Source organism: Emys orbicularis, chromosome 2 (assembly GCF_028017835.1).
Source record: "Emys orbicularis isolate rEmyOrb1 chromosome 2, rEmyOrb1.hap1, whole genome shotgun sequence".
NCBI lineage: Eukaryota > Metazoa > Chordata > Testudines > Emydidae > Emys > Emys orbicularis.
In genome coordinates this window covers 177,480,562-177,498,221 of record NC_088684.1, presented here as the reverse complement: position 1 = coordinate 177,498,221, position 17,660 = coordinate 177,480,562, and the positions used below count along the sequence as shown (strand labels likewise).

The window sequence follows — 17,660 nt, the reverse complement described above, 5'->3', positions numbered from 1 at the left end:
ACTGTTGTATTGATCAGTTATGGCCAATAAGGACCAATAATAATAATAATGGTCAGATAATCTAAATTCCAAGGATGAAATCCTGGCCCCATTAAAACCAGTGACAAAATTCCCACTAACTTCAGTGGGACCAGGATTTCACTCCTGGGATATGTCAGGATAGGAGGGGAGCTGGCTGGGGCAGGATCAGGAGCATGAACGGGCGCAGGCTGGGGGAGTCTGTCAGAACTTCCAGGCATCTGTGAATCCTCTGAACAAGTTAGCAACAGTGAGCAGGTTGGAGTGTCTGCTTTCATTAGGAGCCTATATAACCTGCCTTGGGGTCACATGGTTAGTCCCTTGCTTGTGGATTGGCTGGGCCCTGATTGATTGGCATGGGGCTGTCATAGGATTTTCAGGTAATTACCTTGGATATCTCACCAGTTCAGGCTCAGGGATGACTTGTCACAGGGTATAGTTTGCAGCCTCCCTACATATGGAACTCCCCTGAACTCAGTGGAAGAGCCATACATAGAGCAGCTGTCTCTGATGAAATTATCTGTTTCTGTTACTCTCCTGTGTGTGTGTTTAATGTACATTATAAAGTTTATTATACTCTTTCTGATTCATTGAAAATAGTAGAAACAAAGTCTCTATACCAAGTAGGGGGGAAATATTTATTTAAATATTTAAATTGAATTGAAATACAATTTGAGCATATAGACATATCAAGTTGTCACATATAACAAATTTTATCTAATTGCAATTTTATGATCTGTCATAAACTGGAGGGGACATTATGTTGTCACCATTCTGTGTATCCATCTGTGCATTCTACAGTTAAGCTTGGCCAGTGTTTTACTCCTAGCTACACACAGCCAGCTAATATCCCTCCTGATCTGATAAACCTGCTCTCCAGATGAATGTAGACAGCATATGGGAATCCTGAATGGTGGTAAACTGTTTCTTAGGTTAAAAGAAAAAAAAAAAAGACGTCAACTTCTGTATTTAACACTCTCTTCACAAAATTTTAATTGATTTTTTTTAGTTATAGATAAATCATTCCGCTAGTTGTAATGTTCTGAGTTAGTTGGTTTTAAAAAAATTGGGTACCTCACCTACAAATGATAAGGGTAGACAATGATGGTTAAGATAAAATGGACAGGAAGTGTTTTATTCAGAGTACAGGCAATTTACAGTATATAATTCACTGTTGCAAGAAGTGAAGACAAATACTATGGATGGCATTTAAAATGTGCCACTGGGATGGTAACAAATGGAGTGTATGTGGCAAAGTTCAAAAATCCTGCTGTGCTGCATATAGGATCATTTGCTCTGATCACACATGTTAATTGCCATAGTCTTAACTGGATATACTGTCCAGTAAATACCTGCTATTTGGGGGCTTTTGTTTAGTCTTGTGATTTTTTTTGCAAATCAGTTGAGAACTAGAGAACCTTTTTGAGATCACATGGGGCTGGCTCCTGGCAACTAAGCAAACCCAGTATTTTTTCTAGAGTCTGTCATCTTGTGCTCTAGAATCTAAGCTTTCATTTTAAAAAATAAGTCTTTAACTCATAAGATTACAAAGGAATTATTCAAAATATGAACCAATTCAGTGACGTCTGCTTGAGTCCTCAGACAGCCAGATGCAGATAACAAAACCAGAAGAAGCCAGAAGTGTTAGAAGCAAATGAACTGATCCCAATGAGATCTATGGTTTTGTAATTCCAGAATAAAAAACTTAATTCTTGAAAAGGAGAAGAATCTGATAAAAGTTCAGAGTTGTAGAATATAAGTGAATTAAGAAAAGGGTTCTAACAATGAATCTGTAGATTACGGTAGTCTTGAACAAGGACAAAGGAGTAAGAGGTAATGAGAAGACTAGATATGTTAGTATCTCCTTTGTTCTGTGGCAAGTGACATTAGCAAGTATGAAAGTATGTAGTAAGGAAACCAAGTAGATGAGGCACCCTGCAGCAAGTTAATGAGAGGGAAGTACAGAAATTTTATATCAGAATTATTTTTCAGGCTGTGTTATGCAGCCAAAAGTGTCAGGAAACCCAAAGAAGAAATCAGCTATCGGCAGGTTTTTTTACACTGATGCAGCAACCATATCCCAAGCCACTTACACAATCTGCTGTACTGTTATTAGCCAAGGGAAGGAGCATAGATATCTGAGAGCATCCATTGTTAAAACTCCATTTACAGAGGAAATACCACCTCAAGTGTGGAAAGACCCTAAAACAAAAGAGGCCCCATAACTAATAAACTCCAGTTTATATTGAGGACAAGACGAAAAACAATATTAATTCTGAGACTTCCGTTGTTTTGGTTTTCTTCTCAGCCACTGAGGTTTAAAACTGGGATGATGAGAACAGTCAGATCAGTGTGTTCCATGTTCTTCTTCAAGTAATGTCCCTATCGTTGCTCCACTGTTGGTGTAGCAGTGTCCATTTGGCCTGTGCATGCATTGTTCCTCCCTCCCCCCTCGTGCTCTGCCACAGGCCAACGAACCCTAAGCAGGCGAACCCTCCTCAGTTCCTTCTCAACCGCCCCTGGCTAGAGACAGAGCTTTAGCTGTCCATTAGCGGATTGTTAACTTCTTCAGAATTGTTAATTTTAGCTACCTTTTTGGAACTACCTTTCTTTTCTTTACTCCTTTAACCTTTATTACCAAAGTCAAAAAAACCCACTTTATTTTTTTACTTCAATTTTCTTCGCACTCCCCCCTCATCTGGAGACACTCCTCCCCCCCCCCCCCAGACATACAAAAGTATGGTTTGTGCCAACAGCTGAAGCCCAGATCCGGAAAGGATAGAGAACTGAGACTCAAGCTTTTCCTAATGGAGATGGCCCTTCAACCACCCTCTGAGCCACGCCAATACCCCAGACAGCAGGAAGCCTCACCGCAACCCTCTATTTCTAAGGGAGGTGAGCTCAAGAAAAGGACCATGAGCCACTCTTGTAAGAAAAGAGTCATGAGTCCCCACAGTGAGCCCCGACCAAGCTAAAAATGATCTCTGGCTTGCTCTGTATCTTCAGTACCAGTAGCACCGAAGCTGTCTAAGTCAGGTACCCAGGGCTTGCACGGCACTGCCCCGACAGAGCATGTTGGGCTGTCTAGGGACCCAGTGGGCACAGGCAAGGAATCATGGGTACCGACTGGGCATGAGAAGTCCAGAGAATCCACCCTGGTGCTTGCCAGGCACCGGCGGATTTAACTATCAGGTACATATCATCGACTCCTTCGATGCAGACATCTTGGCACCAACAACCACCACCGGTACCAATGCCTTTGGCACCGCCAGACTTCCAGTACACAACAGACCTTTTGGTGTCTGACACACTGGATTTGCCTCTACTTAATACTAGGGCCCCGGTACTGAGTCCATCCGGAGCTCCACACTCACCGGCAACATCATGCCATGTACCCACTTTTTCATTCACTGAGTCAGATAGTGATCAAGAAGACGTGGTCTCCCGCCACTCTTCTGACCCACCCTATGGGTGGCTAATTTCAGACCTCAACCGTACAGTCGCTCTGAGCCCCAGCCTCCTTAGCATGGGCAGCCACGGTACCAACCACCGGCCCCCTTCCCACCTTCTCAGTAGCCCTTCTGGGACCCTTAGCAGGCATGCAGACATTGTGCCTCCCATGGCTGTAGCATGGTCTATCAAGAGCCAAGGACACATCCTCCTTTGGCTGCTATATTGAGGGCATCCGAGCAGCCTGAACAATTAAGTCGAGGAGGAAGCTGCCCCCCAGACTAATTTCTCATCATCATCACCAGCCAAGACAGCGATGCCCCCTCCACCATCGTTGGCAGATGACTTTAAGCTATTTCAAGAGCTGGCCCAACGGGTGGCAGATACCACCCTAGGAGGTGACCGAGTCACTCCACAAACTAGTGGACATTTTACATTCTTCTGTCTCGTCCAGAGTAGCCCTCCTTATTAATGAGGCCCTCTTTGACCCTGCCAAACTCATATGGCAGATCCCTGTGTCGGTCCCACCAACATGCAAGCAAGCCAACAAAAGCTATTATGTGCCAGCAAAAGACATAGAATTTCTCTTCTCCCACCTGCCTTACAATTCAATTATCATGGACACTGTGAACTCGGGGACCCTTCTCATGAGAGCCTGCTACAACAAGAGATAGACCATCTCCTCAGCATGCAAGCCATAGAGCCAGTGCCCATACATCTAAGAAGCAAAGGCTTTTACTCTCACTACTTCCTGATACCCAAGAAAAAGGGAGGTTGGACACCTATACTAGACCTCAGAGCGCTCAACAAATTGGTTAAGCCTCAGAAGTTCAGGGTGGTCACATTGGCGAAGATTATCCCATCATTAGAAAAGGGAGACTGGTTCTTGGCCCTCAACCTTCAAGATGCTTACTTCCACATTTCGATCATATTGAGTCACAGATAATACCTCAGATTCACACTAGGCCAAGACCACTACCAGTACAGAATTCTCCTTTTTGGCCTCTCATCAGCCCTCCGAGTATTCTCTGAGGTCCTCTCAGTAGTAGCGGCCCACCTGTGCTCCCAGGGCATTATGATTTATCCTTAATTGGATGATTGCCTCCTAAGGATTGAGCCACATACACCAACTCCATAAATCACTAAGGGCTTCAGTAACCAATGAGTGCTGAAACCTGGTGGGCCGAGAAGCTAGTAGGACTATAGCTTCAGCCAAGGGACCACCCACGGTACCCCAGACTGGAGGATCACCCAGCTCCACTGATTGGTCCAACCACACTATTTAATCCAGAGGCACAGGAAGTTTGAGCAACAAGGTGGTTTCCTGTTGTGGCTCCACTGGATCCTGCTTGTGCCTGCCTCCTGCACCCAACCCTATTTCCTGATTCTTACTCCTCTCCTGGCTCCTGTCTCACCCTGCCCCTCGCTCCTGCTCCCTCTGTGCTCCTGCTCCTTGCTTGATCCTTGCCTCTCCTCCAGTTCCTGCCCTTACACTTAGCCTTCAGTTACCAGTCCTGGCTCCGACCCCAGCTTCCAACTTCTGACCCTGACACTGGCTTGACCCTTGGCTCTAGCATTTGGTATCTGAGCTCGGCTCTGACCCTCAGCTTTGATTCCTGGTTCTAACTCTGGCTTGACCCCTGGCTCTGGTAATTGGCAGCTGACTCTGGTGCTGACCCTTCGCTTCGTTCCCCAACCTGGACGCCTTCTCTGCTCACTAGACCTGACTCCTGCTCTGACTACTAGGCCAAACCACCTACATCCTGGTCCTTAACAGCAGCTTCCTTAGCTAAAGCCTGCCCAGCTATCTGTCATTTCACCAAGGCTATGTCTACCCTGCAAAAAAAAGGTATGTTCTTTAACTAGGATAAACTAATCTGTATTGTCTAATTTGGGTTAAAATAGCACTGAAGACACAGCAATTCGGTTCTTAAATCAGGTTACCAGCTCATGTTAAAACCTACAGGGCAACTTGGGGATGAACCTGAGCTGCTAACCTGAGTTAAAAGCTAAGTTGCTGTGTTTCTACTGCTGTTTTAACCCAAGTTGGCTAATGTGGGTTAGCTAACATGAGTTAAAAATGAACACACCTTTTTCTGCAGTGTTGATGTACCGTATAAGGGTACGTCTACGCTGTAGACACCCACAGCTGGCTCATGCCAGCTGACTCGCGCTCGCAGTGCTTGGGCTGTGGGGCTGTTTCATTGAGGCATAGACATTTGGGCTGAGGCTGAAGCCCAAGCACTGGGACCCTCCCACTTCACAGGGTTCTAGAGCCCAGGAACCAGCCCAAGCCTGAACATCTACACGGCAGTTAAACAGACCTTAGCCCGAGCCCTGCAAGCACAAGTCAGCTGGCATGGGCCAGCCCCGGGGTTTTAATTGCAGTTAGACATACCCTAAGACAAGTACCAACTGTGGTCTCTAAGGGAGGTCCACACTGCAGCTGGGAGTGAACCTCCCAGCCCAGGTAGACAGACTTGAGCTAACATCCTGAAAGTAGCAGTGTGGACATTGCATTGTTTGGGAGACTCAGGTTAGTCTCCCAAACTCAGACTCAGGGGGTCGGGTGGGCTTGAGAGCTCAAGCTGCTGCCCAAGCCAAAACATCCACACTGCTGTTTTTAGCACACTAGCTTGAGCCCTGCTAGCACAAGTCTGTCTTCTCAGGCTAGGAGGCTCACTCCCAGCTGCACTGTAGACATACCCTAAGGGCCATACAGCAGTTAGAGCACATGGCGTTTTACTACCTCTGAGTCATTTTGTGTCTGATTAAGAGGATTGGAATAATACAGACCCATACAGGAGTTCATGTGTTAGCCCTGTTGGCAATGTACTCATCACAGCACCTTGTGAGCTGTCTGGGGGAAATGAATAGATCCAGTAGTGCTGTTTCAGCCACTCCTATCAGTTTCTTTTATGCGGCAAAGCAGCCCTTCATGATCAAGAATGATGAATGCTGCTAAGATTCAAGGAGTCTGAAAACGGAATTGTGGTACCTGTGCAAGGCTATCATTAGTCCATCCATCAGGCCCAGGAGGGCTGCCTCTATGTCATGTTTTGGCCTGAAGCCTGATTGAGAGGCATCTAAGATGTTGGAGGAAGTTAGGTGCTTGTGTCCATCACTTAAGTCTCTCAGTGACATTGCAAAGGTTCTGGGAGTGGGGGGGGTGGCTTGGTTCCTTAGGCAGTTGTGATCAATGTATTTGACATTCTGAACATTTCAAAACTTTCTTAACATTTCAGACCAGACTGGTAAAGGATTTCAGTGGCTCACCTCATGTATAATTCACTCCTCAGATTATCTTCATGAATTCACCATAACATCTCTGTGACGGGTTCAGTCACAAAGACCCCTGGGACTGTCACCCGATGTGCTGAAACTACCTCTGAGCCCGTTTTCTCTGATGGCTTGGGACTCCGGAACCCTGTCTTGTTGAGCCAGACACTCTAGCCTTCTGCAACACAGACCGAGGGTCTGAACCACGCCCCCAAAGCTGCAGACTTAACTGAAAACAGCTCAGCAAGTACTCCTGTCTCCAGCACCCAAACACCCAGCTCCAAATGGGATCCAAACCCCAAATAAATCTGTTTTACTCTGTCTAAAGCTTATACAGGGTAAATTCATAAATTGTCCGCCCTCTATAGCACTGATAGAGAGAGATGCACAGCTGTTTGCTCCCCCAAAACAAAAGTGATTTTATTAAGTATAAAAAGTAGGATTTAAGTGGTTACAAGTAATAACAGACAGAACAAAGTAAGTTACCAAGAAAAATAAAACAAAACACACAAGTCTAAGCCTAATACATTTAAGAAACTGAATACAGATAAATCTCACCCTCAGAGATGTTCCAATAAGCTTCTTTCACAGACTAGACTACTTCTTAGTCTGGGCCCAATCCTTTCCCCTGGTACAGTCCTTGTTAGTTCCAGCTCAGGTGGTAACTAAGGGTTTTCTCATGACTGGCGCTCCCTTTGTTCTGTTTCACCCTCTTTTATAGCTTTGGCACAAGGCGGGAATCTTTTGTGTCTCTGGGTCCTCACCCCTCCTTCTAAATGGAAAAGCACTAGGTTTAGGATGGATTCCGGTATCATGTGACATGGTCACATGTCACTGTAAGACCTCATTCTTCATTACCCACGTCAGGTACACAAGAAGGCTTGCAGGTAAATAAACCCATTCACAACCAATTGTCCTAGTCAATGGGAGCCATCAAGATCCTAAGCTGCCATTAATGGCCCACACTTTGCATAATTACAATAGGACCTCAGAGTAATACTTCATATTTCTAGTTTCAGATACAAAAATGATACATACATACAAATAGGATGAATGCACTCAGTATATTATAAACTTTGTAATGATACCTTACAAGAGACCTTTTGCATAAAGCATATTTCAGTTACATCATATCTACACTCATTAGCATATTTCTATAAAATATATGGAGTGCAACGTCACAATCTCTTTCCTCATGCTTCACGGAATCATTTTAAATACATTACCAGCAAACATTAACTCCTTTTGAACGGACCAGTTATGATGAACTAGGGATGAGACATCTCTCTGTCTCTGGCCACCCGTTAACTGTCATCGTTTTGATCACATCCTCATGTGTTTCTTGTATCAACTCCCAAATGTTTAGTTCTATCCAGAAGAATGTTAAATATCACCTGACATCTAATGTGTGAAAACGTTGCTTCTCTGAGGTTGAATGTGGCTTAGATAAAACACATCGGTAGACATATAGCTTGGTTCAAGAGAAACTGAGAAATCACTTTAGATAAAAACTTAGGGTATGGCTGCAGGGTTACTTTGTCTTTGGAAAATTGGTTGTAAGGAGGCTCTGCCATCAAAGCCTGCAACTTGCACACACTTCTTGCAGACATTATCACCACAAGGAAGGCAGTTTTCTGACACAGAAGGGGGAAAGAAGTCACCAGAAGCTTGAGCAGAGGTCCCATAAGAGCTGTTAAACAATATTATGGTCCCATGAAGGAACCAGTTTTTTAACCAATGAGTAGAGATGAGACTCCTTTGAAGAACCTCACTGCCACGGAGTTTGAAAACTCCAACTTCCCATGGATAGATGGATGAAATGCTGAAATAAATTTCTGCCAGGTGGACTCTCGATTAACTAAATGGAAGACCAGAAGAATGAAGGTATAACAGGTACTCCAAGATGTCCTGGATAAAAGCCAGCATCAGTTGAACTCCCTGAGCTGACGACCATACCGAGAATTGCTTCCATTTGGCCAAATAGGCTGATGGAGAGCGTCCTGTTGTTAAGCAAGACCTGCATGACCATCTCTGAACATTGTTCCTCATCGTCATCTAGCCAGGCAGCAGCCACGCTGTATGCAAAACCTAACCCTGGTGCAGAGTCAGGAAGTCAGGATGAAAAGGAAGGAATATGGGAGGCTGAACCAGTAATGAGAGGAGGTCGGAGAAGCAACATTGCCTCAGCCACACTGGACCAATAAGAATAAGCTTGGCACAATCCAATTTCAGCCTAAGAAGGACGTGTGGGATGATTGGAATTGGAGGAAAGGCATACAGGAGTCCAGATTCCCAGTTCAGGTGGAAAGCCTCAGTCAAGGAGACTGGACTAAGGATCCCCTCGGGAGCAGAACAGGTTGCTTTTCTTTTCTGTTCTTGTGACAAACAGGTTGATCATCGGGATGCCCGAAACTGCAAAGATGGACCACAGGACACTGGGTTTCAGAGACCACTCGTGAGTCAGGGAGAAATTCCTGCTGAGGTGATCTGCCAGGCGGTTATGGGTCCCAAGTCAGCATTCGGCCCCAGGGGTAAAGTTTTCCCAGATGCAAAACTGCCAGAGCCTGATTGCCTCCTGAGAACACATCATGGTGGTATTGTTGGTGAGTATGAGAACTGCTGAGCACATGATGTGACCCTGAAAGGCCAGACAGGCATTGTAGATGGCACAAAGCTCCAAGGCATTGATATGCAGAGAAGCTTCTCATGCTAACCAAAGGCCTTTTCAGCGACCCCAGATGTGCTCCCCAACCTATTAAGGAGGCATCAGTGACTATAGTCCTGGTCGGTGGAAGCTGACTGAAAGGAACAACTTTGCACACATTGTCCTGAACCGGCCACCACTGAAAGGAACCCAGAATCAATGCAGGAGGTTAGACCAATGTATCCAAGAGATAGCAATTTGAACCATAGACCAACTTCAGTCACATCTGAAGAGGCATATTGAACTACCTGTGTGCATGCGGCCATATGGTCTCACAAACTCAGGCATATTTGGGCTGTGGTTGAAGATTGAGACTGCAGCTCCAGACATAGGTGGTGGATTGCCTGGAATCACTTTGTCAGTAGAAGTGCTCTGGAACTCATAAAGTCTATCAGGGCCCCTGTTTATTTTGAGATCCTGTCATTTTCGTGTTACTCTTCAATACCATTTTCAATTAAAGGGCCACTGTCAATGTAGGTCATTCAGGTAAATAAAAAAAATCCATAATTATATTACTAATACCATAGACTAAATTGAACAAATCTAAAAACCCAATTTACTTTTTTTGTAATGATTACCCATACACAAAGAGCAAAACATGTATCTTTTAGCCTAGATTAATTTTATTTCAGATTAAGAAAAATTGACGACGGTATTTGATATAATTTCTCTGTGAGAATAAGAATGTAGTGAATGACTCTCTAACATTTTGCACATGAATTGAAACTGAAAATTGCATTTTCTTCCAGCTGTCCTCCCTTATTATAGGGAGACCTCTCTACATTTAAGGGAACAAGATAGAGAAAACAATAATCCATCTTTTAGAATTTGCTACTTCATTTTGTTCCAGAATCCATTCTTTATTTTACATCTCTTTTGCTTGCAAATATATGAACTAAGTATAAATTTATTGTCCTCTGGAGTCTGCAGACACCTTGAGCTTTGAGTGGTTCATTCATCTCAATGGATTGTTAACAATGAAACATAACAAGGACAGCTTAAGTGGAAATATTATTAACTATTTCACTTCTGATGCATTAATTAGCATGAATATCAAGCTAATATACTTCTCTGTTGTTGGATGTAGTGGCAGATGTCAGGACAGGGCTCAGAGAGGTAACTTGTTACTGTTGAGGTGTGGGGAATGAGGAATTCTACACCTGCCACCTCCAAAATTTAAAATCACCTCCTCTCCTCCCTGGAAAGGAGAAGGAGAAGCATCTTTTACCGAATAACAAAGCCTGAATTTACTCTTGTTTGTCAAGAACCTCAAACTACCTTCTGTGCCTTCGTGGGCGCCAAAAGACCCAACTGTCTCCTATTCAGCAGTCAAAACATCCAGCTTCCCCTCAACAACTTCTACAATGTAATAATGGATTTTCAATACAAAATTCTACAGCACATTCCAATTGAAGATTTTGGCGCAGTGTAAAATAAATTGAATTTAATCTCAAAATAAATAAAATAAACCACAAGGTAAACTCTTCTGATTGGACTGAGGGAGAGTGACAGTGCCACATAACTCTGAGGTAAAACTGGCATAAAATACCTCTACAGGAAGAAAACCCATCATTTCTTTCCCCCCTTCTCAGTCCAATGTCAGTTTTAAAACTTTATAATTAGCCTAGTGTTGCAGTTACGATCTTTTGTGGTGTTCTGCTAGTCAACAGATAGACTTGAATTCAGAGTGACAAGGTTCAGGCTACTCCTGGGTTGATTGTATATTGCCTGTGTCATTTCTTTTATGGACTGAATTGTGGATTCAAGTAGTAGGCTGTTTGATTCTCTGGAAGAAAGGAAAATGACTGTTCCGTGAATAGTAAGGTCTAATTTATCAGATCAAATGGCAGAGTAACGGCAGTGAGATCTATACTGTACATGAGACTGACACCCACACATTGTCTGTTTGTGCAATGCCAATATTATTATTTGAAACCAGCCACTGTTATCAATGCCGGAGGGAATGCTGAAGTACCTCAATCTGCCAGGAGTGCAGTTTGTAGATCCATTAGCAGGATTTCAGGCACCCGGGTTCAATCAGCTTCTTCTGCAGAACATACATGCTAAGATAGCAGTGACAGATAAAGTTAAGGCTTCTCCCTGACAGATCACACTGAAATGACACATACTGGCATTGATATGAATCACAGGAACTGATGATGACATGCTGCATAACTAACCTGTCATATGCTGTGCTCTGAGCTAATGTGTCAACAGTCCACAAACCATGTTACAGCATTGGAAGCAAATTAAAATATCAGAGGGCTACATGATCTGACATTTACCACCTGTCCATTTTTATAGGAAGAATTGTCACTTTATTTTATAACCACAGCTTAGTTTTCTATTTATAAAAACAAGTGCACGATAATGTTTGCCACAGATTATGGGATTTATTCCACTTCTGAGGAAAAACCTTCAGAATGGTGCAATTCCACTTGTATTTATTTTTAATCTTGGTCAGAATCATCTTTCATACCTATCCAATGTTTATTTTCAGAGACTCCATTTTTAAAATCAAATATATTATTTTATGGGTAAAATAAGTGTACACAACTTTTGAATTCACATATCTGGTTTTAAATATTTTGCATTTGTATAACATACATCAATTTTTGCAAAGGAAGGCTACATGATTTGAACTACCCACATAACTCATTTGAAGCACTGCTTCATGATTAATTCAAAACACAGCTACTAGGATCTTACTCCTTGTCTGTTGCTCTGATTGCCTGTTTGAATCTCAACTCTGGCACCCCATTTCATACTGCCTCTAAATCAAGCTTCTTGTCCTCACCTTTCCTTTGTCCTCACCTTTCCTTCCACTCTTCTATTTATTATTTTGGGACTATAGGCACCACATTGTCATTCAGTCAATATTGGGGCCCATTGTGTTAGTCATTGTGCATACACCGAACAGGAGAGATGGTTCCTGTCCCAAGGAGCTTCCCACTTAAATAGACAAGAAAGACAACAGAGAAGCAAAATGTTAGAAGTACTTTTGAAAAATTTTGTCTGATCATGGTGTTCCCTTCCCTCTCCACTCCGCCAGCCTTAAACACCCAGCTGCTTCTCCCACAATGATCTGCACTCTCTTCCATGATGCCACCTACATGCAGAATGCCCTCCCTGAACCTGAGCTGAACATGACCATCTCCACCTCTAAATTCCTCTTTTACCTTAAGAGCCACTTCTGCTGCAACAAGAAATTGGCCAACCAATGATGGGTAGATTGTACAGCAGCTGGCGATAGCTGATTCAATTTATTAATTATTTAATAAAAGAGAAAAGGCCTTTGAACAGAATTGGAATAATCAAGCTATGCACATTTGCTTATTTATAGCCTACATAACCATGTGACTGTTCGTCTCCCCTCCCCCCATTCCTTCCTATTGTTTGTTCACTCACTTTGTGCCTTCTTTTACGTTATATTTTCAACCTTTTGCAGTTGGAATCATGTTGTCTGATGTGTTTGTACAGTTCCTAGCACAATGGGGCCTTATCCTGGCCGGGGCCTCTAGACACTACTGCAGAATAAGTACTAGTTCTAATAATAGCATTGGTGGCATGAAGAAATAAAGTATGGGAAATTGCTTCAATGGGGGGAAAAAGCAGACAGCTTTATATCAGGATCAAGTCGTTTTTATAATATATGGTTACCATTTTTGGAATTTGAACAAAATAAATATATAGATAATAAGAGATTGATCAAACACAAATCAGTCTTTTAAAGGTAACACTACAGGTTATGAATAAGATTTATTATTTGTATTGAAAGTTTGTATATGTTAATGTTAACAATTAACACAAAAAGTTAAAAAAGTAAAGTAAAATGTTTCGTGGATTCATTTGCAGTGTTTCTAAGTGTTACTTGTTTTCAGATTATTTCTTCATTTTATACAGATATTTTAATTTGTATTACAACTATTTCTTTGCATGTGTAGACTTGCCCCGGTTTATGTTAGTGTATTTTTTTTAGTAAATGATTCATAAGAGAGCTTTTAAACAAGTAAACATCAAGGTTTTTTCAGTAAAACTAAAACAAAAAGGGAGGTTTAATTCTGATTGTGGTTTCTATTTTTGGGACGTTGACTTTATAAAAAGTTCCAGTGGTTTAACTAAGGTGTGTTTGCTAAATCTATTTCCTTAAAATGTTTCAAACCTCTGTGACTTAGACTTAAACCCAACTTATATTAATTTTCCTTAATTCAGCTACTGTCCAAATTCAGTTGTTACATTTTGTCAAGCAGAGATGTTTCAGCGCCATATGCACCTGTTCCTTTAGGGGGCAATGCTGAAAATAAAAGCATGAAAAACCTAGAATATCAAGTTCATATTGTGATTTATGTCAAGTTTCCACTGATGATGGAATCATTTTCAGAAACATGCTGTAATATTTGGTCTTTGTTAATATTTATAATATTGACTTTAATTATAGGAAACGTGAAGAAGAAAATAAGAGGAAGGAAGCAGAGCTGTTGAAGGGAATGCAGAACCTGGTACTCAATAGGGTGCAAGTACAGCCACATCCTGCAAATAGAGAGAAGAGTAACAGAACTCCTAGCACTCCACAGCTGTCTAGTAAACAAATTGATAGTAACAGGCTTTTCTGCAGTAGCATTTCTCAAAACCAGGCAGGGAAAAATAATAGAGGATCACCTACAACCTCTCAAAACAGAACGACACCAAAGGAAAAATGTCTGTCTGCAGAACTACCAGGTGAAGATCACAAAAACAAAAAAGGTTTGTAATCAATGAATTGGCTAGACTGACTATGCAGTGGATGTCCAGTGATATTCTATAGATGGGCTCTGTATGACCATTTCCATCATGTTGTGCTCCCTTTTTGTTCTTTTATCATTTAAGACAGACATACAGGATACTAATATATTCATTTGGATATGAATCATATTTTAGTATGCAAGTTCTGTCAGTTTACATGGTCATAATTACAAATATTTATTATGTGTTTTAGACTTAATATTCAAAATGTTTCAAGACAAGTGGTTGGTAGTGGAGCTTCTTAGTTTATCAGGGGTTCTGTTTCAAATGAAGGGAGCTGAAAGATAAAAGTTATCACTTAAACACCTGTCTTTATCTTCTGTTCTTTTTGTCAGTTATTTCCTATCATATATGATAAGTGGATGTAATTGTTTTATGTAAATAGCTGTGTTTCCCCTCCTAAGCAATTAGTACTAAGTACAGTGTTGCTTTACTTTAAGAAAAAACGTATTTGAAATACCCGTGGGTTTCTGGTGAACTTCAGTGGGGAAATTTTATATATAGACAGACGGTGCAAGATGAAAGTCCCCAGCACATAGAAGGACTTTTGCAGGCTGCTGTCAGTGACAGGGCACTCCTACAGTGCCCCATTGCATTTGGGATACTTTGCATCCTGGGGGCAGTAGGAGGAAGCACTGTGACTCCCTCCCCCACATTGTGCAAGAGATGCTGGGAGTTATCACGTTCCTTAATGTCCCCCCCTACATTTCCACACACACCTTTCCCTAGCCCCCAAATACCTGTGCAAATGTCATTCAAGGGAAACTACAAGATTAGTTCCTCTTAAAAGGGTTATAATCTTCCATCATACTAAGAAAAGATTTACCCAGCAGGAGAGCTAAAAGTACACATACATTAGAATTGTTTGATCTGAATTTCCAGTGCATACTTAGCAATCCAAAAAAGAAATAACAAAATATTATCCAAACACAATTAGTGTCTGGGCCACTAGTGGGAAAAACTATTTAATAACCTCTTGGTTTGTAACACTAGTTCATGCATTGAATCTGCATCGTAGCTACATCACAGAAGAATTGTACAGGTGTAATTGAGGGCATTGTAAGAGCCTGCTGCTCTCCAGCAATCTCAGACCCCAAGAACTCCTGCTGGTCTCTCAAATGTAAAATTAACCCCACCTCCTGTCTGTTCTTCAGACAACTGGAAGTCTATTACCATGGAGCAAAGAAAAAGGAAGTGAAGGATCTGTTTCTTCAGCATCGTCACCCAAACACCTTTACCTTGGGAGCAGGGAAATGGCCTACCAGACAGCATAGTTAATTGACCTTATAGCAAAACCAGATAAAAGATTTCTCTCTTAGATGTTTGCATGATAAGGCTATATAGTTGGGTAATGATAAACAAATAGTAGTGTAAATCTCGGCATCTACAGTAAATGCTTTCTCTCATAAACACCACATTAAAATATTAAGGTTGCAAATATAAAGAACTAAAAAATCAAGACTTGCCAGAGATAAGGTTTTCCATTGCAGAATTAATATGTGTGGCAGAGACAGGAGGGAAATGTGGTATGGTGAACAAAAGGAAAGGGACAAAAAGCTTGAAAGATGCAGAAAAAATGAGGAACGGGAACAAGAAAAAACAGAAGTATAAAAAATGCAAAAGAAGTGTGAATACCCTTTACTTTCAACCTTTGCCAAAACTCTCCTGTGACATTTCCCTGAGTCTCACCAAAATCATCTTTCAGGATTTGCTCACAGTGACATGTCCCTACAGTTGACTTTTTATAAAATGCAAGTATCACAAAAATCAGGTTTCCATCTTTCATAGCCAGAATTTAGTTACAAACTCTATTATTTAAGCTGTCAAACCAGTTAACTTCCAGTTAACCCCTGAACAAAAACCACACACACAAAAGATAATAAGCTTCTAAAAAGACAGGGATGTGTTGATAAAAGGTTTGTTGTAGTTGTGTTGGTTCCAGGATTTGAGCGAGACTAGGTGGGAGAGTTAATATCTTTTATTGGACAAACTTCTCTTGTTGAGAGAGATGAGCTTTCAAGCTTATAGAGAGCTCTTCTTCAGGTCCGGAAAACGTAATCAGAGTGTCACTGCTAAATACAATGTGTAACAGATTGTTTAGCATAAGTAGTTAACAGATATTTCAACATGATGTGGCCCGTTAGCACCGCTCCAATCATAGGGAGGAAAGAAAGGGAGGGGAGGGAAAAAAGCAGCTGAGGGGTGGGGTTTGTTAGTGGGTTATAGATTGTTGTAATAAACCATAAATCCAGGCTCTCTCTTCCATGATTCCAGTGTCCATGATTTTTAGTATCTAGCAAAGTTATTAATTTAAGCTCCCGGGCTCATCTTTTGAAAGTGTTGTGCAGGTTTCCTTTGAGGATGAGGACTGGCAGATCAGATATATAGAAGCTCTTCATTTAGTGAAAAACGTTCACCCAAGGTGATAGTGTTTTTGTCTTTTATCTTTTTCCTGTGTGAGTTCATTTGAGAGCGTAATGATTGTCCGATTTCACCTACATAGTTGCTATTGGGGCATTTAGTACCTTGGATGAGGTACACCACATGTTGCGATAGGCATGTGTAGTAACCATGGATCTTGAAAGGTGTGTTGTGAGGGGTGTTGATCATTGTAGCAGTGGAGATATGTCTGCAGTTTTTCCATCTGTTGTTCAGGCAGAGTCTGATGATTCTTTGTATTTGGTGTGTCCTGGTCTGTGTGGAGCTTGCTTCTGACGATGAGCTTGGAGAGGTTGGGATGCCAAAGAACTAGATGCAATAAGAGTCAAACTCTGAAGCCCTTAATCAGTTCTTTTTTGGGCTAAACTCTCATAGATATCAAAGTTTTACCTGAATAAGTACCAAATTGGGAATGCAGGATTTAGTCTTAAGGGGCAGATCCTACAGTCTTTACTCAGACAAAAATCCCATTAAGTGCAGTGGGGTCCAAGATTTGGCCTTCGGCGAGTATCAAGTTCTTGCTTCCCAACAGAAAGCCATCTGCCTTTTAGAAAGGATTTGCATAGGATTTTGTCCAAAACAAATGACTGAATCTGGCACTTTGGAAGGAACTCCAGCATAGCAATTATAAGTGGCTTTTTTGCACCTGCTATTAATGTATACAAATTAAAATAAAAGTTAGTTAAAGGCTCCTATCTTCAACCTCTGCTCTTCACTCAGGCAGTCCTATTTCCGGTCTTCACTCTGTCTCATATGAAGCAGCAGAAATGCCTATTAGTTCTGAGTTCGCGGAGTAGAGAGAATTTTACACATGCAGACCACTCTTCACATGCCATGGTGTACTCGCCAGTCATTATCTCCTGGTTTTCCTACTCAGAAAAAGCTCACTTCACTCCTAAATATGGTCTGTACCTTTTAGAACTATTTTGTTTTTCCCCATTTTGTTTTGAATTTGACCATTTTCAATTCCTTCTCTTCTTAGTTACTT

At 41.8% G+C, this 17,660-nt stretch overlaps 1 protein-coding gene across 1 annotated transcript in view; it reads left to right on the top strand.

Moving 5' to 3' along the window:
• Positions 1-17,660, top strand: part of INVS (inversin) — a 225,614-nt gene that overhangs the window by 178,189 nt on the left and 29,765 nt on the right. The window contains exon 13 of the mRNA XM_065399241.1: positions 13,890-14,194. Coding sequence (XP_065255313.1) covers positions 13,890-14,194 — 305 coding nt within the window. The remainder of the gene's footprint in view (positions 1-13,889; positions 14,195-17,660) is intronic.